This window comes from Globicephala melas, chromosome 2 (genome assembly GCF_963455315.2).
Source record: "Globicephala melas chromosome 2, mGloMel1.2, whole genome shotgun sequence".
Classification (NCBI taxonomy): Eukaryota; Metazoa; Chordata; class Mammalia; order Artiodactyla; family Delphinidae; genus Globicephala; species Globicephala melas.
The window spans coordinates 81,158,528-81,183,558 of NC_083315.2; the positions used below are offsets into that span (position 1 = coordinate 81,158,528).

At 39.6% G+C, this 25,031-nt stretch overlaps 1 protein-coding gene across 2 annotated transcripts in view; it reads right to left on the reverse strand.

The window, feature by feature from the left end:
• Positions 1–25,031, reverse strand: part of TMOD3 (tropomodulin 3) — an 84,852-nt gene that overhangs the window by 19,696 nt on the left and 40,125 nt on the right. For both annotated transcript variants that reach the window (XM_030850342.3, XM_030850341.3), the window contains 2 exons: positions 20,858–21,014; positions 1,003–1,125 (listed from right to left, as the gene is read on the reverse strand). In XM_030850342.3, the coding sequence (XP_030706202.1) occupies positions 1,003–1,125; positions 20,858–21,014 (280 nt within the window). The remainder of the gene's footprint in view (positions 1–1,002; positions 1,126–20,857; positions 21,015–25,031) is intronic.

The following is a 25,031-nucleotide window of genomic DNA, read 5'->3' on the forward strand; positions in this document are numbered from 1 at the left end:
TCTATTGTTGCTGTTCATCCTCAGAGGGTTTCTCCAAACATAATGCGATAAAAGGCAGATTTTTCAACTTAACCTTAACTCTCATATTAATTTACATTTGTATTTTAGCTAAGAGTAGAATACTAAAAGTATTGTTGAATTCTCATATTTAAGATTAAAGTAGCATCCCTCAAAAATGACACGTAGGAGGAGAAATAGATTTGGTTTTTGATGGCCTTTTGCACAAATAAGGCAGAAGCTACAGTATGCCTCTGGCCCATTCCACTCTGATAAATGTACCATTTATAAATCCATTAGCCCTCAGCCTGCCCCAAGGAATAAGATACCTGCTCTAGCTATGGTACCACACCTTGACTGTCCCTTCCCTGGGTCCTTCCCAAAGAACCATCATTGCTCCTTTCAAACATGTTAGTTCTTAAAGTTATTTGGTACTAACCTCTCCCCATGTGTCATATTTTTCTATCTAGAAAAATGGGTGTGGGTGGAGGCAGCTGGGGGCAGATACTGGTCTAGATAAGAAACTGGTAATGATGAAAAGCACAGGGAGGTTTGGAATGTTCCATATATCTTCAGAAAAGTTGGGAAAGTGGTGAGTATAGCTCAGGACTATTTTATCTATGACTATGACTATTTTATCTAATTTCCAGTTACCCGTTTCTGGGTCTTCTAATAAAATGGGATAGCAGTAGACCCTGGAGACAGCTTCTAGCTGGGCACCAGCTGATGAAAGATTTTTATAAAGACTTTCAAAGATGGCAACATGGGAAAAGACATCCAATAATCAATAAATTCCATTAATATAAAAATTTCACCATGAAGAGAATTTAAAGAAACTAAATCCTTTATGTCAGATTTATAGTGTAAAAAACAAAGCCAAATGTACAGTTACTTATTCAACAGCGCTCTGCTGGGCAAAGCAAGCATTTGTATAGTGTGTATAAGGCGTGTGCTGGTATTTTCCTCCCCTCTACACCATTCACAAATTAATTTTTTAGCAGATACCTGCGAGATCACACAATTCTGTATCAGAAGCACTTGTCAAAGCTTCTTCTAGTTCTGGATCAAGAGATACTTTTTCTTCTGTAAAAGTCTGTACAGGTTTCTGCTTAGGGATAAATATTTTCCCTGTAAAATAAAGCAGTTTGTTAGTTTCATTACTACTGCTAGTAACTCACCATTTTATTCTTACAAAAATTATTAGAAGTATGTGCAGCTGAAGCTGAAGTAAAAGGTCAAGATTAACATCTACAATAATTTTGTTTCATCTTCGGTATGTATTTATAAGTTTCTAAGACAACACTTCGGCCATATAAGTTGGAACAAGAGAAAGAAATGAACCGAGAAATTTTCCCATTTGTGAAAGTAAAAATAGGCTCTTTTTGGAGTAATTATGAGTTATTCTACAAATACTAAATCAAAAAATAAATGAACAAAAAAATCTATAAATTAAGGAAAAAACAGAATTCATTTTCTTATTCTTAAGCAAGGAACTGCTACAGTCCCTTGGGGGATGGCAGAGGCAATTCTAATTCCAGAAATTCAAGTTCTAATTGCAAAGAAATTCCTGTATGTCCTGAGTGGTAGTCTGAACCTTTCTGTCACTGTTCTTCTAAGCCTCTATGACACTAACAAGGTTACCTGTTAAGGAACTAGTTATTCTAGAAACCTACAGTATTTATTATGTGAAAATCATATTTTATTACCATATGTTCAATGCAAAACTGAAAACATGAAGGGAATGGAAAATGATGATATAGCTGCAGCACAAGCCAACCAAACAAGAGGTACTTACACGTGGTGGGACTGTTACCAAGATTGAATCTGGTTTCCCCCCTGAGACAGGTGAAAATCCTAACTAAGTGATCTAGGAAGGCCTATGTGTGGATTCACACAACCTCCAATTATTTTCTTTTCTATCAGAAAATTACCAGGAAAATGTGTGAGAATATGTGACCTGATGAATCTATGTAGTGTTCTAATAAAAGAAATATTTGTGGGCTTAATAATCAGTGTAGTGAATGTTGTACAATTCTTGTTCAAGGTAAATATCAATCAGTGTAACTCATAAGAAATCCTTCCACAATACAGATTGCTCCCAGGAATCTGACCAAAGCTGGTCCGGTATTTTCAGCTAAGCCCATCTAAAAGATTTAATTTCTGATATTATATTTTTTTTTTATTATTTCCACTTGGTTCTTGTTAAAAAAAATTAGCTTCCATCTCTCTGCCAAAATTCTTCATCTCTTCACACATGCCTTGTCCACCAGATTTTCTGAGATTTTTATTATAAAGTTCCTGACTGATAACACCAATACTTGGGTCATTTCTGGTCTTCTATTGACTGTTTACTTTTCTTGACTATAGGCAACATTTGTTTTAAGATCTCTGACTTCGTATTGGGCATTTTTGTATAAAAGTATAGCAGAGACTAAAGCAAACGACATTTATTCCTAGAAAGGAATGTGCCACTCAGGTCAGTGCTGAAGTAACATGCTCTACAGTTGAGCTGAATCTGGGCTTTTTGTTGCAATGTTAGTTTGATTCATTTCCTCACTGGCTTCAAACATTTTTTTTTTTTTTTTGGCTTCAAACATTTTGAGGACAGGATCAGGACTTAATCTTCAGCAAGGCCTAGGATTAGAACTCTGGTGAGGTTCTGGAGGTCTGAGCAGCCACTGCCTACTGTTTTGAACTGTAAAGTAGCCACATTGCTCCTGATGTGTAGTCCTGGCTGCCAGATTTCTAGGAGCTCTGTTTTCCAGTTCCACCCCCCACTTTCCCACTTTTGGGGCCTTGGCAGATCTTTCAGCCCGATGCTTATGTTGTCTGCTCTACACTTTGTGAAGTGGGAGATGGCCTGAAAGGGATTTCTCGCAGCTCTCCTGTCTCTCTCTCAATCTTCCGAGCTAAAAACCTATGCCTCAGGAGTTTCCTCTCAGCTCTGCTTCACTGCCTCAGTTCTTGGAGTAGTATCCCTCGCACTAAATGAAGGCCTGAAGCAAAGAACTGGAGGGTAGTGCAGTCTCACCCTATCTCTAGAGCTGCACTGTTCAATATGATATGTTCAATACGGTATGTGACTATTTAAGTTTAAATTAGTTAAAATTTAAAATTCAGTTTCTCAGTCACACTAGCCGCATTTGGCTAGTAGCTACGATACTGGTTAGCGCAGATACTGAATATTCCCATCATGGCATAAAGTTCCAGTGGACGGTGCTGCTCTAGGGATTCTCTAATTTCTAATCTACCATGCCGACCCATACACAGCCATTAAAAGTTTAAAAGTTAGGCTGACTTCTCCTTACTCCTCTCTATGGTAGTTTCCTCCTTTTCCCTATATTTCAGTCAGGAAAGAACGCAGAATGGATCACCTTTTTCTTTTTTGGATCACCTCTCTTATGGAGGGCTTGCCACTTTCTGGAGCCACTAAGATTTGTGTCTTCAAGCTTTCTGATTTTTTTTTTAACTATGATTAATGTAGCTTATATTGCTTGTTTTGGTGAGAATAAGAGGTCTCTTGCAACTTCCTACATCTGAATCAGAAGTCTTTCTAGGCAAGTATTTTCTTATTTAAAAAATGGCACTTGGCCAGTCTACAATGTATTTATATTAGTAAGGATGCTTTTAACTGCATATAACAAAACACCCAATTTAAAGTGGTTTAAACTGGTGCTTCTCAAGCTTTAATGTGCATGTCATCTACCTAGTGATCTTATTAAAGTGCAGATTCTGATGTAGCAGGTCTAACATGAGCTCTAAGAATCTGTATTTCTAACCAGCCTCCCAGGTGATGCTGATACTGCTGATTCACAGATCACTGTCAAAGCGGCATGGGTTTAAACAATAAGTTTTTTTGTTTTGGGGTTTTTTTTTTTTGCGGTACGCAGGCCTCTCACTGCTGTGGCCTCTCCCGTTGCGGAGCACAGGCTCCGGACGCGCAGGCTCAGCGGCCATGGCTCATGGGCCCAGCCGCTCCGCGGCATGTGGGATCTTCCCGGACCGGGGCACGAACCCATATCCCCTGCATCGGCAGGCGGACTCTCAACCACTGCGCCACCAGGGAAGCCCAACAATAAGTATTTTTTATCTCACTTAATAACTCCACAGGTAGGTGGCTGAAGGGTTGGTTCAGCAGCTCAATGTTGACGTCAAAGATCCAGGGTCTGTTTTTCTCTTTGTCTATAACTAGCATGGAAGCCTCTGTTCTCAGGCCATTAGTCTCAAGATGACCATTGTAATACTACGTATCACATCCTCATGCGGCAAGGTCAGGGCAGGAAGGAAGGGCACTTTCTCAACTGCTGACTTTTATAAGGAAAACTGTCCGATAGATTTCTTCTCTGGTCTCGCTGACCAGCACCAGGTCACATGTCCATGCCCCACCTGCAAGGGTAGCTTGAAAAGCAAGCATCTGGCCTTTTCAGTCTATTTCAGAGATGGATTCTGCCAGTAAGGAAGAAGGAATTTTGTGAATGGTTGTTAAATAGAAAACTACCACATTTGTCCCAATGCTGAACCAGATGAAGTACACTTCTGTGCTCCCTTAATTCCCTGAACATTTCACTGTGGCTACACTTACTCATTTTGCATGTTTGTCTGTCCTCTGTGAGCTTTTCAATGTTCTGTTCCATCCTTACATTTCCTAGCTCACAGCAGGCAATCCAATTAGTTGAATAAATAATCTGGTGATCACCTCTAGCTCAACTACTTCATTGTATAAAGTATAATATAAATACCCTGGTTCAAAGTTACACAGCAGAGTTAGCACTAGAACACAAGTTCCAAACTCTCAACCCAGTAATTTTTCCAATAAACTGGTGGCTTTCAAACTTAACTCTTTAGCAGTGGACTTTTCAACTCAAACAAATGCTTATCTATATGGTGGAACGTAACTGACCTTCTTAGTACCAAACTTTGGAGTTCTGGTGATTATTAGATAACCTTTTATCATTAGTTCACAGATGAAGGCAAATCCAAATCATTACATTCTGATAATTCCTTAATACTTTTCACAGTGGCTGATATAACAAAGCGGCATACAATTCAGATGGCATGCCTTTAATTGCCATTTCAGGATAATTACGTTTTCCTGAGCAAAATCTTACCAGCACTTTCAGGTGTCTATCTCCGTGGCTAATGTTGGCTGCACAATGGATTCACCTGGAAAATTTTAATAAATTCTGATGTCCAAGTCCCACCCCCAGAGATTCTGATTTAACTGGTCTGATGTGCTGTATGGGACATCTGGATTTTCAAAAGCTCTCTAGGAATTCTAATGCATAGCAGCCAAGGTCAAGAAACATTGGATTATGGTATTCACTTAGTAAACAAAACTGTATAAACTATCAAAAAGCTGCCTATGTCTTATTCTAGGGACCAATGGAATCTAAAGTGCTATAAAAATCTAAAATGTTTATTTTTGTAATCCTCATCCACAGTCCATAGAGACATTATTCTTTTTCTTTTTTTTTTTTGCAGAAGGGAGTTCCAATCCCCCATCAGCATGTTCTTTCTTTCTTTTTTTTTTTTTAATGTTTATTTGTTTGGTTGCACTAGGTCTTAGTTGCGGCAGGCAGGCTCCTTAGTTGCAGCTCACCAGCTCCTTAGTTGTGGCATGCAAACTCTTAGTTGCAGCATGCATGTGGGATCTAGTTCCCTGGCCAGAGATCGAACCCAGGGTCCCTGCACTAGGGGTGTGGAGTCTTAACCACTGCGCCACCGGGGAAGTCCCGAGGCATTATTCTTATCTAATTTTTCCCCATACATAAACTTTTGCTAATACTTACAAATACAAAATGGATCTCATCAGAAAAAACAACAAAGCAAAATAAAATTTCCAAGGGCTTATGGAAATGCTGTGACACAGAAGTTTGCTCTATTTATACAGCTGTGAAATAATTCGGTACCTCTTCTGATACTCTTTATAATTTCTCTGTATGTAGAGATTTTTGTTGCAGAGGTATTTAGCTTATACAGTATTATGTTTTTAACACTACAAAAAGTAATCACTTCATATTTCTTCATGATTAAACATGAATACACTGTAAGAATTATACTTCAATGCGTATATATAAAATCTTGTTATAGAAAATTAAAAGTAAAGAAGATTACTTTTGTAAGAAAGGATAAAATAGGCAGAACTTAAGTTTAGTATTATGAATACAGTACTGTTCTATTATGAATACAGTACGGTTCTCCTCAAACTCTTTATAGACTTAACCCCTTAAACAAATCTCAGCTATTTGCAGAAAGTGACAAGGTGATTCTAAAATTCATGCGGAAATCCAAGAGACCCAGTATAGCCAAACAATCTTGAAAAAGAACAGCTGAACGACTCACACTTCCCAATTTCAAAACTTAATACAAGACTTCACTGGTGACCCAGTGTCCACCTGCCAGTGCAGGGGACACGGGTTCAATCTCTGGTCCAGGAAGATCCCACGTGCCGTGGAGCAACTAAGCCCATGTGCCACAACTACTGAGCCTGCGCTCTAGAGCCCGCAAGCCACAACTGCTGAAGCTTGCGCGCCTACAGCCCATGCTCGGCAACAAAAGAAGCCACCACGATGAGAAGCCCACGCACCGCAACCAAGAGTAGGCCCCGCTCACCACAACTAGACAAAGCCTGCACGCAGCAACGAAGACCCAACGCAGCCAAAAATAAATAAATAATTTTTTAAAAAACCTAAATACAAAGTTACTGTAATCAAGATAGTGTTATGGTGTACACGGAATGACATTTACATCAATGAAATAGAATTGAGAACCCAGAAATAAACTCATATTTATGGTCAATTGAATTTCTACAAAGATACCAAGACAATTCGATTGAGCAAGAGTTGTCTTTTCAACAAATAGTGCTTGGACAGTTGGATAGCTATATGCAAAAGAAGTTGAAGTTGGACCCCTATATTTCATACCATACACAAATATTAATTCAAAATGAATTACAGACCTAAATGTAAGAGCTAAAACTATAACTGAGAAAAAAAAAACCCTAAGAGTAAATATCCATGGCCTTGAGTTAGGGAATGATTTCTTAGATATAACAACAAAATTACAAACAACAGGACTTCCCTGGTGGCAGAGTGGTTAAGAATCCACCTGCCAGCTCTATTTACAATAGCCAGGACATGGAAGCAACCTAAGTGTCCATCAACAGACGAATAGATAAAGAATATGTGGCACATATATACAATGAAATATTACTCAGCCACAAAAAGAAACAAAATTGAGTTACTTGTAGTGAGGTGGATGGACCTAGAGTCTGTCATACACACTGAAGTAAGTCAGAAAGATAAAAACAAATACTGTATGCTAACACATATATATGGAATCTAAGAAAAAAAAAAAGGTCATGAAGAACCTAGGAGCAAGATGGGAATAAAGACACAGACCTACTGGAGAATGGACTTGAGGATATTGGGAGGGGGAAGGGTAAGCTGGGACAAAGTGAGAGAGTGGCACAGACATATATACACTACCAAACGTAAAATAGATAGCTAGTGGGAAGCAGCTGCATAGCATAGGGAGATCAGCTCGGTGCTTTGTGACCACCTAAGGGGTGGGATAGGAAGGGTGGGAGGGAGGGAGACGCAAGAGGGAAGAGAGATGGGAATATATGTATATGTATAACTGATTCACTTTGTTATAAAGCAGAAACTAACATACCATTGTAAAGCAACTATACTCCAATAAAGATGTTTAAAAAACCCAAAACAACAACAACAAAAAAAACCAAAAAACTAAATAAAAAATAAAAAGAATCCGCCTGCCAGTGCAGGGGACACAGGTTCGATCTCTGCTCCAGGAAGATCCCACATGCTATGGAGCAACTAAGCCCGTGTGCCACAACTACTGAAGCCTGTGCACCTAGAGCCCACGCTCCACAACAAGAGAAGCCACTGCAATGAGAAGCCCACACACCGCAATGAAAAGAGTAGACCCTGCTCCCCGCAACTAAAGAAAAAGCCTGTGTGCAGGAATAAAGACCCAATGCATCCAAAATAAATAAATAAATAAAATTTAAAAGGTTATTGTAAAACAAAAAAAATTACAAACGACAAAAGAGAAAAATACATAAATTGAACTACATCAAAATCTATAATTTTGTGGGACAATGATACCACCAAGAAAATGAAAAGACAAGCTACAGAATGAGAGAAGAAAAATTTCAAATCATATATTTGATAAGAAACACATCTAGACTATATAAAAAGTGTTTATCAATAATAAATCAAATATTTTGATTAACTGACAAAAATCAGTAATAAAAAGACATCCCAATTTAAAAATAGGCAAAGGATTTGAAGAGACATTTATCCAAAGAAGATATAAGATGTCTAAGAGCACATGAAAAAATGCTCAATACCATTAGTCATTAGGGAAATGCAAATCAAAACCACAAAGTATGTTATCACTTCACACCTACTAAGATGGCTATAATCAAAACGACAGACAAGAGTAGGCCAGGATGTGGAGAAATCGGAACCCTAATACATTGCTGGTGGGAATGTAAAATCGTGCAGCCACTTTGGAAAACAATTTGGCAGTTCTTCAAATTGTTAAAAAATAGTTACTAAATGACCCAGCAATTCCACTAGTAGGTATACATAGCAAACTGTACACAAGTGTTCACAGCAGCATTATTCATAATAGCTAAAAAGTGGAAACAATCCAAATGTCCATCAACTGATAAATGGAGAAACAAAGTGTGTGTTTCCATACAATGAAATATTATTCATCCATAAAAAGGAATGAAACACTGAAACAGGCTAAAACACAGATGAAACTCCCAAATGCTAGGCTAAGTGAAGGAAGTCAGTCATAAATACATACTGTATGATTCCATTTATTTGAAATGTCCAGAATAGGCAAATTTAGAGACAGAAAGTTGATTAGCGGTTTTCTGGGGCTGGAGAATAGAGTGAGGAATGGAGACTATTCATAGGTACAGCGTTTCCTTTCGGGATGATAAAAATGTTCTAAACTTAAGATTATGGTGATAGTTATACAACTCTGTGAATGTACTAAAAACCATTGAACTGTACACTTTAAATGGGTAAATTTTATGATGTGGGTTGCACCTTAAACGCATTCAGCCAGACAATGCTTGTGCTTCTTAGTTAAAATCAGCTGTTCTCTGGGAAATACATAATTAGCAAACTGCTTGACTGATTCCATATTAACAGAAAATGCATTTCTAAACATGTGTGTTAATTTAAATTAGCCTCATATAAATTAGATTTAAGTTACAAATCTTAATTACTAAGAGATGCTGATAAATAGATCTCCATTATAATGGTTAATGTGATTTGTGCCCTCAATGTCTTGCAGGATGAGTGAAATGTTCAGCTTTTACTCGACGTATAGGTATTGTGTGTGTGTGTGTGTGTGTGTGTGTGTGTGTGTGTGTGTGTGTGTGTGTGTGTGCGCGCGCGCGCGCGTTTGCAGAGGGTAGAGAAATGTGTAAATTTGATACTGCTTTTATCCAAAACCATCTGTTAACAAAATCAGTACACCATTTTATTATGATCATCTTTCTTCTGATATGTTTTTTTAAAAATCATGGATTATTCTTTATAGAAATTTCAGTCTCATTCTGATAAAATGATTTAACATATATAAAGCAACTGGTATACAGTAAACGCAATAGACACATGTTAATTAGTTATTCTTATTTTCTCTGGAATTTCTTGCATGTGTACGTGAGAGAGACACAGAGTTTTCCAAAACAAACAACCCAGGAGGACTGGAAAACCATAAAGTTCCAAGTATCCATATCAGTGATTCTTTTTTTAAAATTCATTCATTCATTCATTCATTTATGGCTGAGTTGGGTCTTTGTTGCTGCGCACGGGCTTTCTCTAGTTGTGGCGAGCGGGGGCTACTCCTCGTTGCGGTGTGCGGGCTTCTCATTGTGGTGACTTCTCTTGTTGAGGAGCACAGGCTCTAGGCGTGCGGGTTTCAGTAGCTGTGGCTCACGGGCTCTAGAGCGCAGGCTCGGTAGTTGTGGCACATGGGCTTAGTTGCTCCGCAGTGTGTGGGATCTTCCTGGACCAGGGCTTGAACCCATGTCCCATGCATTGGCAGGTAGATTCTTAAGCATTGCCCCACCAGGGAAGCCCTATATCAGTGATTCCTAAACTCAGAAAATGAACACTGACTAGGCATGGATATTTTTGAAAAAGCTCCCTACATGATTCTGATTTTTACCTACCCATGTTGATAAAGTGCTAATCTGTATAATTACAGCTCTGAAAAGATTAGGATGAGTACTCCTGTACTGATCTAATTTTACTTTTCCTCTCCTTGAAATATGTTCTAAAAGCTCTGACTTATAACTTTTAATATTTGTATTTATTTGAAATAACATAATGTCTTAAAAAATGGTTATTCACTTCTATTCTTCAGTACACAGCATTCTATCTAAATACCTTATTTAACAAAGCAACATCTAAAACTGGATTTTTTAAAAACTGAAATTACAGTTCTTTACAGTGTAGCAAAATATGAAAATAAGCAATGATAAGATCAGAAAAAAATCTCTCAGACAAGTATGAAAAGATATGCTTGCCACCCCCAAATGAAACAAAACAAAAACAGGGCTATGACTCTTGGTTGCTAAGAATGTTGAAAGAGTTCAGTAATGTTTCTGTAACTACAAAATGGCAGCTAAGGAAATAGAATAAACCAAGATAAGAATTCATATAATGGTAGCTTAAATGCATGGCATTTATCCAAACCTGTGTTTGTGCCAAGAGGAGAAAAAAAAAAGGAATATCTTGCCAAGATCCTTGTTATTGTTCTAAAATAAGTAAGATAGTATGAACCATGTTAACAATTTTATTGCCAGGACCTTTCTTCACAAGTCTTCATCTCTTTTGCTCTGATATCAAGTTACAGCTACCACAAGGTTAAGAATCATCTTAGTCATGGTCCCATCCTTGCTAAGTATATAAAATGTACAATAACTAGGGGCTTCCCTGGTGACGCAGTGGTTGAGAGTCCACCTGCCGATGCAGGGGACACGGGTTTGTGCCCTGGTCCGGGAAGATCCCACATGCCGTGGAGCGGCTAGGCCCGTGAGCCATGGCCACCGAGCCTGCGTGTCCAGAGCCTGTGCTCCACAACGGGAGAGGCCACAACAGTGAGAGGCCTGCGTACCACAAAAAAAAAAAAAAAAAAGTACAATAACTAGAAACAGAGCAGTCTCTTAGTTATTTCATTTCTACAGAGGTGAAAGGCGCTAGCTAATTTTACTATGTGTATGTTTATAAGCTACCTTGTTCCAGAAAAGATTTAAGGGAACTAGGCCACTATAATCTCCACAGGGGGCTTTGGGATATCCTTTTGACAGGAAGAGCACAAACCTCAAATCAACCCACCCAAAGGATGAGGGGGCAGATACTGGAAAGGCATTTTTGGTTTGACCCAACAGCACACATGACACCTGCTCAATACTACAATATGATCACCAAAAAATGCTTCTTTATTCAACAAATGTTTAGTGAGCCTGTATATACTAGATAATGAGCTAGAAAGATAACATAAGGAAAATGAAATATGAGATTCTTTACTTTGAGGAGCTTATACTCTAGTTGGGGAAACAGGATATCTATTGTATATGATTCTGGAGACTTCCACTTCTGGCCAAGATGGAGTAATAGGGTCAGGATTTACCCATGACTGAAACAACCCCAAAATGGACAAAATATAAGAAAGTTTACAAGACACTGATCATCAGGCAAAAAAGAACAGTGATTCCTGAGAGATGAGAAACAAGGTGAGCTCCATGACTGCCCAGGTTACTGCCTGGAGAAAACTGCCCAGGCTGCAGCACAGAGAACAGAACCCAGGCAGAGCCTGGGGAACTACCTGAACCAAAGAGACACAGCTGAGGTCCAGAAAGACAAGGGCAGCCAGCGTTTATAGAACAGAGTGCCAGAGAGGACAGAGTTAAACAGTGCACTCTGGAGACCTGCAGAGGGCTGCCTTTTAGCGTTCAGCAGAGCAGCACATGTGTATGATGAAACTACCTTGGGCGAAGGAAAAAAACCATCTGAAAAAATCAGAAATAACAGTGCACAGGCTCGTGCAGGCCTGGGAATAGAACGTGCTCCCACCAGCCAGACTGGAAAACCTCATAATTCACAGGGCACTGGGTAGAGAACTCAGGAGAGTCTTGCCTCAGTAGTGGAGAAATAATGAGCCCTAGACCGAACTGCTGCAGTCCCACCTAACAAATCTGAAAAGCAAGACCCTAAAGGATCAAATGACCAAATTGTTTCCATATAACTTAATCTTGTCTCAGAATGAAACTCAAGACTATTTATAGGGGTATCAAAATATCCAGCATCCAAAAAGTTAAAATTCATAATGTCTGGTATCCAATAAAAAAATTACCAGCACGCAAAGAAGCAGGGAAATTCGACCCATAAGGAAGAGAAAAAAAAAAAATCAATATATCAAAACTGACTTAGCAATGACAGATGATAAAATCAGCAGGTAAGGATATTAAAACAGTTATTATAATTATATTCCGTATGTTCAAAATGTTATATAGAGACATGGAAGATATGAAACAAACAAACAAAAAGTTGGAAAGAGAACAAAGAACTGACGGGACAAATAGAAAAGATATACTATGTTAACACTAATCTGAAGAAAGCAAGATCGGTTATATTAATATCAGACAAAGTAGATTTCAGAGCAAAGAATATTACCAGGGATAAAGAAGGTCATTCCATAATGATAAAATAGGCAATGCATCAAGAGGATATACAAGCTTAAATCAACTAAAAAGAAAAAACATGGGGGGAGGAGTCAAGATGGTGGTGTGGGAGGACAAGGAGTTAGCGTCTCCCCACAACTAGGGCATGTGCCGGCCGCTGATGGAGGACTCTAACCCCCAAGGAGATGGGAGGAACCCCAGAGTGAACCAGTAGGATGTAGTGGGACTTAGGGGGGAGGAGAAGTAGAGGCCAGACAAGATCGGCAACCCTGAAGCTGGAGAGATCAGGAGAGGCAGGTGGGAGGGACTCTCTGGGAAGAGCGGGAGAGGAGTGGAGGGTGATCGCCTGCACCACTGGAGCCAGGGAGCCTGCTGAGCTCCCAAGCCGGTTCCCCACCTTTTCAAAGCCCCCTCCAGGCCACATGGGTCCTGGGGGCATAGGAGGGAGGCCAGGGAGATCAGGAGACGCAGGTGGGAGGGGCCCTCCCACACCCCAGACCGGAGGAGCAGGAGAGGAGAGGAGGGCATTTGCCCCACCCACTCGAGCCCAGGAAGCCTGCTGCACTCCCAGGTGAGGTCCCCTGCCCTCTGAGACTGGGACCCTTCAGTTCCTTGAGCCTAAGCCCCACCCCACACAGCCCCCAGGGCCTTTTCCAGTGCTGTGGGTCCTGAGCATTGGCCCTGCCCACCACCCAAACCTCGCCCTTGCTTAGGCCCTGCTCTCCACAGCCAAGGCCTTCCCCCGCTCCTCTTATTATTATTTTTCTTTTCCGTCCTCCTCTTTTTTTACTATTGTGGTACTGATGTACCTTCCACTTGTTGATTCATCTATATTTTTATTTTTACATCCTTTCTAACATATCTGTTAGTTTCCTAGTCTAATTTTTTTTTGTTGTTATTGTTCTTTTTTTTTTCGGCACCCCATGCGGCTTGCAGGATCTTGATTTGCTAGCACGGGGTCGGGTGGAAGCTCCTGCGGTGGGAGCTCTGAGTCTGAACCACTGGACTAACAGACACCTTCAGACTCCAGGGAATATTCATCGGAGTGAGATCTCACAGACTTCCTCTCTCAGCACCAAGACCCAGCTCTACCCAATAGCCTACAAACTCCAGTGTTGGAAGCCTCAGGCCAAACAACCAGTAAAACAGGAACATAATCCCATTCATTAAAAAAAAAAAAAAAAAAAAAGATGGCAAGAAAATATGTCACGGATGAAGGAGCAAGGTAAAAACCTACAATACCAAACAAATGAAGAGGAACTAGGCAATCTACCTGAAAAAGAATTCAGAGTAATGATAGTAAAGATGATCCAGAATCTCGGAAATAGAATGGAAGCATGGATTGAGAAAATACAAGAAATGTTTAACAAAGATCCAGAAGAACTAAAGAACAAACAAACAGATGGACAACACCATAACTGAAATGAAAAATACACTAGAAGGAATCAATAACCGAATAACGGAGGCAGAAGAACAAATAAGTGAGCTGGAAGACAAAATGGTGGAAATAACTGCCTAGGAGCAGAATAAAGAAAAAAGAATGAGAAGAATTGAAGACAATCTCAGAGACCTCTGGGACAACACTAAATGCACCAACATTCGAATTATAGGGGTCCCAGAAGAAGAAGAGAAAAAGAAAGGGTCTGAGAAAATATTTGAAGAGATTATAGTTGAAAACTTCCCTAACATGGGAATGGAAATAGTCACCCAAGTCCAGGAAGCACACATGGGGACATGTGTATGCATATGGCTTATTCGCTTTGTTGTGCAACAGAAACTATCACGGTATTGTGAGGCAATTATACTCCAATAAAGATCTATTAAAAAATAAAAACCCTAATAACAGAGCCTCACAGTGTATGATTGTCGAACAATTAAAATCAAACTTCTGTGGTATGCAAATTATATACAGACATGTTGGAGGGACAGGAATATCCAGAGTGGGTATGTTTATGCAGGGAAAGTTTCCCATAAAACATGAACAATCCATCAGGCTAACTCCCCACCCCAAAGGAGTAGTGAGTGAATCATTCAAAAGATACAGTGACTAGTCTCCAAAGGAGATGCCTGCATCTGCATGACTAATTTAAATAGCCCAGTCTGCGTATCAGTGCCTGATAAGACCACTTTTTAGAGGTATATAAAGGACATTTAGAATTTATGAAATTTGAGTACAAAAATAGATCCAGTCTTTATCTTGAATGTAGTGGAAACCAACTGCACACTCGCAGTTACATAATCCTGCTGATTTAGGCAGTTTATAACTATGATCCTTCTGGTTTAAGGAATCAAGTCTGCCTTTCCTCCAAAAAGAAATCATGTACTCAGAAAGATGAGGGAAGCATCTTTCAGAAGAGTGACTATAGTAAGTTTTCTGGAAGGCTAAGGGAACTGTGAATAAATAATCTAGAAAGTATATGAGAACCCTTACTTTAAGGCAATCTGGTTAAATTCACCTTTAGTTAAGCAGAGCAGGGCATAGGAGATTCTTGGGAAGAAAACCCAAGGGCATTCCTTTATCCAGGAGGGGAAAGGAAACCACCAGAAAGAATAGGTGGCTCTACCCCAAGGGCCAACTGGGAGCACAGGCATGCTCTTCAAGGAGGGGAGGAGCCCAACCTAGGAGTGTCAGTGGCTCGAAGGGAGGGGTTCTTTGGTGGTGCATAGGAGAGAGTGTACAAGGTACAGCAGGCTCTAGTCTATGAAATAAGGGACAATGAGGGGAAAAAAAGTCTTAGGCTAGGTAAGGGTAAAGTGTGATGTTAGACGTGGGGAGGAAGACTCCTGGCAAAGCAAAGCAAAATGAGAGTCAGTAAGAAGTATTAAAAACTGGGCCCAATTATTTCTCTAAGTGTCAAATCCATGGCAAGGCTCTGAGCCTTATCTATCCTGGAGACAGAATATTCAAGATATGTAAAAATATGATGAGAAATAATAACCAGTCAGAACTCTGCATTTTCACCATTCTCAGGAATGAGAAAGAGCTGGATAAATACTCTCCTTCACCCTTGGTCTATGCCTCAGTTACATCTTCTGCAACATTTCAAGGAGAAAAGGGTAAAAAGCTTCCCAACATTTTAATATTATATCTTCAAGCAAAAGGAACATTATATTGCAATTATCTTATTGTTTTAATTTTCTTAAACACTTAGTTTCTCAACATTTTGAACACAGTAGGCTCATAGCAAAGACATTTCCATTAATCTCTACCAAGATTACTTGATACCATGATACCATTCCTACCATGAGCTTGTTAGATTTAGATGAACTTAACAGATGTATATTGTGGATTCTACTGTAAACAATGCACTTAAAAACAATCCTTAATATATCTTTTCTCAGCTGTGCCTTATTAGCTGCCTAATACCTTCTTTTTTGCTGTCAACAAAATTACAGTTATTAAAAGGAGAACATTTATTACTGTAGGACAAAATGTTCCCAAAATGCATCGAAGACATAATGCCTTGAATTTCACCTAATTAGGATGAATTCCTCCTTCTCAGATGTTGACATATGCTTTTAATTCTGTAAAATGTACAATTATAAACAACCATTTCACAAATCACAAAATGAAATTACTAATATATCTCTATAATAACAACCCTCAAGTGCCTTTTCGAGGCAGTCAGAGATGATCTAGAAAGATGAAATTTGGCATGAGTGTGTAGTTTTTGTTCATGGTCAAAAAGAAAAATCATGAAATGTCCAATTTTCAGTTTTATGGGTATTCCCTTTTGTCATACCAGTTCTGTATAATTTTAGCTCCGGAAGGAGTGTGTCTTTAAGTTAAAAAATAACAAGTATAATTAATCATCATTCAGTCTCAGAATATAAGAAAGTAGTTGGATAACTATTCCTTTTAGTGGTTCCCAATTTTTCTTTTAAAAGAGAATTGAGTAGTCATCTTTAAAAATAATTTACAATGAGAGATCCCTATGAGATTCTGGCATATAACTTGGAAGGAGTTCAAGGAACTGAGTGAATCGCTATAACATTCCCTGGTACAGAAAACTAATACTGCCATTGGGGACTGAACTCTGAAACCAGTCATCTTAGTATGAAAAATGATTTAGTTTAGAGAACAATGGCACATTTTACAGATTCTAACTAGTCTGAGCACACCAAAAAAGGAAAATGCTTTTATTTCTTAACAGGTTTGCAAACTGTTTTAAGAAGAACCAGGAGAAACTCTTCTGTCTGGGAAGGCATCCTCCATCTGAAAGTCTATCTCCTGTGAAATAAGCCATTAAGTGAGAAACCTGGTACTCAACCCAGGTGTTCAGGTAAAGGGTCATTGGAGCAGCAGCTTAAAAAAACAAGCTTCTGAATTCTCAGAGCTAAGGAGGGGATTCACATTTAGCTTGATTGGAAGGTATGTTAATACGATGTACATGAATTATTCTGAGGGTCTTCTGGAATGTGATCAAAATCTTGGGGATGAGACCCAAAGAAAGGAAGGCATATTAGTGACTACGAATAACCAAGGCCAACCAATTTAAGACTGAGCTCCAGGGTGGCTTTAAGAAGTCAAGAGCCGTCTTTTAGCTGTATTTCAAAACAGAGCTCTGCAACCAAAGTTCTCCAGTTGTTGAAGGTAAACTTGCCCTTCTTCATGTCTACAATACTGTAACATGGCTTTTAAGGCTTGGCCTGAGGAACATGACACATAGAGGGCCCATAAATAAACCCATGCACCTATGGTCAACTCATCTATGACAAAGGGGGCAAGAATATACAATAGAGAAAAGACAGTCTCTTCAATAAGTGGTGCTGAGAAAACTGGACAGCTACATGTAAAAGAATGAAATTAGAACATTCTCTAACACCATATACAAAAATAAACTCAAAATGGATTAAAGACCTAAATGTAAGACCTGAAACCATAAAACTCCTAGAAGAAAACATAGGCAGAACACTCTTTGACATAAATCTTAGTATTTTTTTGGATCTGTCACCTAAGGCAAAAGAAAAGCAAAAATAAACAAACGGGATGTAATTAAATTTAAAAGCTTTTTGCACAGCAAAGGAAACCAAGACAACCTACTGAATGGGAAAAAATACTTGCAAATGATATGATTGATAAGTGGTTAATACCCAAAATATATAAACAGCTCATAAAACACAACATCAAAAAAACTAACAACCTGATTAAAAAATGGGCAGAAGACCTAAAGAGATATTTTTCCAAAGAGACGGCCAAGAGGCACACAAAAAGGTGCTCAACGTCATAATCACCAGAGAAACGCAAATTAAAACCACAATGAGATATCACCTCACACCTGTCAGAACGGCTATCATCAAAAAACCCCACAAATAACAAAAGTTGGTGAGGACGTGGAGAAAACGAACCCTTGGTGGGAATGTAAATTGGTGCAGCCACTGTGGAGAACAGTATGGAGGTTCCTCAAAAAACTAAAAATAGAACTACCATATGATCCAGCAATTCCAGTCTTGTGTATACATCTGAAGAAAACAAAAACGCTAATTCAAAAAGGTACATGAACCCAATGTTCATGGCAGCATTATTTACAATAGCCAAGATATGGAAGCAACCTAAGTGTCCAACAACGGATGAACGGATAAAGAAGATGTGGTATGTATGTACAATGGAATAGTACTCAGCCATTAAAAAGAATGAAATTTTGCCATTTGCAACAACATGGATGGACTTGGATGGTATTATGCTTAGTGAAATAAGTCAGACAGAGAAAGACAAATACTGCATGTTATCACTTATATGTGGAATCTAAAAAATAAAACAAACTGGTGAATACAACAAAAAAGAAATAGACTCACAGATATAGAAAACAAACTAGTGGTTACCAGGGGGAGAGGAAAGGGGGCGGGGGCAAAATAGGGATAGGGTATTAAGAGGTACAAACCACTATGTATAAAATAAATAGGATAGGGACTTCCCTGGTGGTCCAGTGGGTAAGACCCCGAGCTCCCAATGCAAGGGGCCTGGGTTTGATCCCTGGTCGGGGAACTAGATCCCACATGCATGCCGGAACTAAGAGTCCACATGCTGTAACTAAAGATCCTGTGTGCCGCAACTAAGACCTGGCGCAGCCTAAATAAATACATATTTAAAAATAAATAGGGTACAAGGATATACTGTACAGCACAGGGAATATAGCTAATATTTTATAATAACTAAATGAAGTATAACCTTTAAAAATGTGAATCACTGTGTTGTATACCTGAAACTCATAAACTGTACATCAACTATACCTCAATTATTACAAAAAGGAATGAACAAATGAATGAATAAATAAATCTGTCTCTCTCTACACACACACACACACACACACACACACACACACACACACACACACACACACCCTTTGGGTTCTATTTCTCTGGAGAACCCTGACTAATACAAGTATCTAAGGTAGTGATTCTCAACAAGAGATAAGGGGAAGTGGGGTCGATAAAAAGAGCAGAGGGGTTAGGGATGATAATTTTGAAAAGGCATGGACAGACCTTGTGGAATACCTACTCAAAAGCCATTCACAACCGTCGTCTATTACAGAGGTGGGAATACTAAAATGAATTTCCACCTTCCCCTGCAACTAAGGGATAGCCATGTAACAGAGTTGTGGCCAGAAGGGCTTCCTTCCCAAATAAAAAGCTAAAGCCTTACTAGGAAAAAGCACTATGCTCTAACCATTCTCTCCGCCTGGCCTACTAAGGATTCAGATGTAAAACCAGTGCCTGGAAGAGCTGAAGATCAACTCTACTGCTGCCACCATTCCCCAGTGTTCCATGCACAGCATTTTAAATAGGAGTGCAAGCAGAATCTGGCTTCTTAGGCCAACCTGTATTGAAAGCTGAGAAATTTAACCTACTTCATGTTAAATGTTATTATATAGACAGCTTTTAAAATTATAGCTGTACTCCTTCTCCACTGAGGCTAGCTAAGGTCAAAATCTGCAATGGGGGGCTTCCCTGGTGGCACAGTGGTTAATAATCCGCCTGCCAAATCAGGGGACACAGGTTCGATCCCTGGTCCGGGAAGATCCCACATGCTGCGGAGCAACTAAGCCCGTCTGCCACAACTACTGAGCCTGAGCTCTAGAGCCTGCAAGCCACAACTACTGAGCCCACACACCTAGAGCCCGTGCTCTGCAACAAGAGAAGCCACCACAATGAGAAGCCCACACACTGCAACGAAGGGTAGCCCCCTGTTCACCACAACTAGAGAAAGCCTGAGTACAGCAATGAAGACACAACACAGCCAAAATAAATAAATAAAATAAATTTAAAAAAAAATCTGCAATGGGAAGGACTTGGACTAGAAGAATTTCCTGAAAGTAATGATTATGAAGCACTGACAATTATAATTATAATGGTTATGAATCACAATTAATAAGGAAGGCTGTAGGGTAAGAGTCTTTGAAAATATGTCCTGAATTCTTTTATGGCATTCCACTTTAAAGACAGGAGTTAGAATTGAGTGGCACTTTGACATCACTGCATTTTGTAATACAGTAGTACATTTAAAATTTTACCTCAGTACACTTTTAATATTTGTTACAGTTGAGAACTAAAGAATTCTAAAGAGAACTAAAAATCACTGTGTAATAAAACCCCACTAACAGATCATTAACAAGGAACTTATTGGCCAAGTACGTGAATGTAAAGGAAGTGCCCAAATTACCTAATAATTATTTTATTTATTTATTTTTGGCTGTGTTGGGCCTCCGTTGCTGTGCACTTGCTTTCTCTAGTTGTGGCGAGCGGGAGCTACTCTTCGCTGCAGTACATGGGCTTCTCATTGCAGTGGCTTCTCTTGTTTTGGAGCACGGGCTCTAGGCATGCGGGCTTCAGTAGCTGTGGTTCGTGGGTTCTAAAGTGCAGGCTCAGTAGTAGTGGCACACAGGCTTAGTTGCTCCGCAGCATGTGGGATCTTCCCAGACCAGGGCTCGAACCCATGTCCCCTGCATTGGCAGGAGGATTCTTAACCACTGCGCCACCAGGAAAGTCCCCTAATAATTTTTAAAGTCAACAGTATCATATCTTTGAGGCTATCAACGATGCACCTTTAAAAATATTTTCTCCAGTCCTACCTGTAAGAAGAAAAATCAAGTGCTGTCAAATAATGACTTCAAAATTCGTGCTTACCTTTTTTTTCTCCAGTGTAAGGCACATAGTCTTCCCTGTCCTTATGCTCCAAAGCTTCCTTCTCCAGATATGAAAGGAGGTGTTCTCTATCAAATGGCCCTGTGGCAGACTTTGATGTCTGGTTCTTCTGCCGGAACCCTGCAGGCAGAAGGGCATTCTGCCAAAGAGAATGAATCGGCCATTATGACCAGCAAGAATCATAATGCTATATACGTCCAGATGTTACCATCTAAGAAAGATTTATAGACTAGAATGGGATGTAGGCATTAAAGACTTCATTACAGGGTTTTAGGGCAGCAACATAAAAGTGTTCCAAACAAAGTTTTTTAAAATTAGGTAGAATTCACTTACATTATTATTAAAATAGGCACATTCACCTTTTCTTCAGAAAGTATTCTACTAGCAGGAAACACCCTTTACTTTTTAAGTATCCTGGGACAGTAATGAAAAATAGTTTGTAATGCTTAATAACAGCTCAGCATATATGTATACATAGAAAATAATTCCACTGCAAAAGAATGTTAAATGACTATATACATCATAGTCCTTCATAATGTCTGCTATTTCATCATAAAGACTTTCTCAGAAGAAAAACATGTACATCATACAGTAGGCTATCAGGATACTAATGTTTACTTGTTTGTGTTTAAATGCAAAGGTTCAATTTCTGTGTGTATGTATGTGTGTATATATCAGCACTAGGACGTATCTGCAGCAACCACCGTCATTGCTACTCAAGACACTCAGAGACTCTCACGGCAAGAGTTATATCCCTAGGTTTCCACCTAGGTACAGCCTTTTTGAGTGCATGGAGTAACTGAGAGTGGGGGAGGGGTGAGAGGCAATGGACTAAAGTTGTCTCTTTTAGTCCCTACTCTGTATTTTCACTAAGCCCAGGAATAACAAGCGGTGACTAAACAATGTGAGCTGCATCTTTTTGCTTGTCAAAAACCGAAGAGTATCGTGATACTACCTTGTCTCACAATTCCCAAGTATTCTTTGCTTTGAAAATGGGAGGCGGCCAGAAAAGTTACACAAAAGGGCCAACTCTGTTCTACAACACCTCACAATATTGGCAAGGATGCTGAATCTCCTAGGTGTTATAAGATCATTTTTCATTACAAAGAGGGATCTTGTATGGATAATGATAATGAGAAATACACATTTTATAACTAGAAAATATGGCACTTCAACTTTGGCCATTTGCTGAAATCCACAATAATTTTCATAAAATTCGCCTTTGTGTTTTCCTCATGTAATGCTGTATGCATAACACAGAAAGCTCACCTATCAAGATGAAATACAAAAGAGGTTTTTCCTAACCATTCACCAAAAATGCTTCTACAACACAAAATTGTCTATAGGAATATAAAAAAGAAACACAAGATTTCTACCCTCAGACTTTGAAATCAAGACAAGACTTGTACATGAAGAATCCATTCTCAACAAACCATCAAGTCCTATCCATTTTTACTTCCTAAAAACTGTCTAACTTTTCTCCATCTCCAATACCATTACTTTGGTCTACACTATGATCCAAGCTGGGATGGACTATTACATTAGCCTCCCAACTGGTCTCCTTGGATCAGTTGCTGATACTCTTCAACCTTCACTCCCACCCCCTAAGGTTATCCTAGCCTCATCTCACACACCCTCCCATTCTAACCACATCAGCCCTTGTTCCTCCCTTGTACTTGCCATATACTTCTTTCCCTGGAATGCTCTGTCCATCCTTTTTTGCAACTCATTTTTCAGACTGCAGCTCCATTCCCCCAGGGAAAGCTTTTCCTGACCTCCCATTATATGCTCTTATATATGGCACGATTATTTGATTAATGTCTAATTCCTCACACTCCTACCAGACTATACATCAGGAGGGCAAAGACCACATTTGTTTTGATCACTCACATATCCCTAAGCCTAGCATAGTACCTGAGATCTATAGGTTGCCCCCCACCCCAATACTTATTGAATAAAGATTTGAGAATACTTTTAAAGAAAAATGCTCGTTAAGGCAAATTAATATAAGTTACTTTCCTTCACCATCAATAAGGCACATGTATACATACTGCTACTTCATGGTGGAAGCAATGGAGTTGCATTATACCACCTGCCTGTTCAAGCCCATGTCAAACATACAGGTTTTAAATGATATGTTAGCTGGAATCCTGGCCCTTAAAAACAGTCTTTGACCACAAAATAAATGAGAGCTAACTGGCTTTGGAGGCTATGAGCTAAGCTTTATTAGAAGCACACTTTAATCAAGAAAGTTAATGGATCATAATTACTTAACAAATAGATAAAAAATCTCATTAAAATGACTGCCACTGAAAATTACATGCTTCTCCCTTGCAGTGGAATTTTGTTGTAATAATTTATTCCCAGTCTTAGAAATGAAAAAATACCTTTTGCCTAAGCTGGCTGGCTGTCTTTTTGAGACAGAAGTTTTGAGAAAACACAGTTAAGTTAACAAATAAATATATTGAATGCAGAGTAAGGAAAGTAAAATAGCCCTCCAAAATACAACAAAATAGCACCATATACAAACTTCATCTGCTCTTCTCTTATCTACCTTCTGAGACTTTGGAAGGTACAGTGTGTTCCTCTGGTTGAAGTAGCTGCTGCTACCCTGGCCCTCTTGTCTCCCCTGGTCCTTTACTGAAACACTTTCCAAAAACTTCACCCAACGAGTGGCAAGCTGTCAGTAAACATCACTGTTCTTCTAGTCTCAACTAACAGTATCTGAGGTTAGGGACGTTACAACTAGGGTTGGGGAGTCTGCAAAATACATCCAGAAGTTAGAACCCAAGCCTCCCCATACAAGAAGCAGGCCATGGATTTCCAAATAAGAAAATATAAGCCATCAGCTTTTAGACCTATAGAATAAAGCACGAGTTAAAGGGGATTCACTGTAGTTTAACAGAAAGACCACTAGACTCGGCCAGGGATCAATCAGGTAGTAAAGGATCTAGTCTCAGTTCTTTCCCTAATTGTAATAACTGAGGCAAGTCACCTAACTTTTGTTTTCCATCTGTGAAACAGAGGGCAAGCGCTATATCAATGTTTCTCAACAGGGGGTGTTTTCATCCCCCAGGGGACAATTGGCAACACCCCGAAACATTTTTGATTGTCACAGTTGGGGGGAGGGCATATTAATCACTTTTTAAATTTTCTGTATTTTATGATGCTTTGACATCTTGGGGGCCTTGCTAATTCTGGAAAGACTGCCCCTCCCAGGGCTAACTAATTCCTAGGGATAGCAAACAACTCCCCCCCAGCCCCTGCCATGTGCCTCTCATATGAAAACCAGCCAATCCAGAGCCCACACCCCTGACCACCTCTTTCATCTTTCACACACCAAGCCAATACTTCCCCTGCCCTAAACTGCCCAGGGCCAGGAACTGGACAACTAGAGACCACTCCTGTAGCCCAGAGCCACTGAAATTATTCAAACTATCCAATTCTAAACTTGCTCAAATCTGCCCACCCTGCCTCACCTATTCCTTCCCTTGGAAACCACAAGAAAAGTTCTGGGCCACACTTGCACCTCACTCCTACCTCCTGACCAAGCCAGCTGCTCCCCCATGTGGCCCTGCGTGGCTTGGTGCGCCTCCTGCTGTTGGGAACTGAAAGTAATAAACTCTTCTTTCAAGGAACTTTCCATGTATGGTACCTCACCAGACCAGGTACATTTTAAATCAGGAGGGTATTCTATTAGTATGTTGTGAGTAGAGGCCAGGGATGCTGCAAAACACCCTACAATGTACAGGGCAGCCCCACAGCAAAGAATTATCCAGCCCCAAATGTCAACAGCGCCAGGGCTGAGAAACCCTGGACCAGATGAACTCTTATGCTCCTACCATTTGATTCAAATAGGTCTGATAGGCTGAATTGCCTGGAGCAGATACCACTGTGACATGCAAAACAGCACTGTTATTCTGAGTTACCCCACAGACTCAGGTGCACTGAAAAATCTTCCTTATAGTAACCATTATGGTTAAGGGATTTGATCAGTGGTACTGACACATTACCCAAGTGCTAAAGTAATGCTGAGAAAAGGAGTATAATTCTCAATATAAATTAGAAAACCTTCTAGCAGGAAATAAATGTGTGGTAGTGACAAGAACACTTTCATAAAACAAACTCTTACCACAGTCCTTAAAAGGCACTAAAA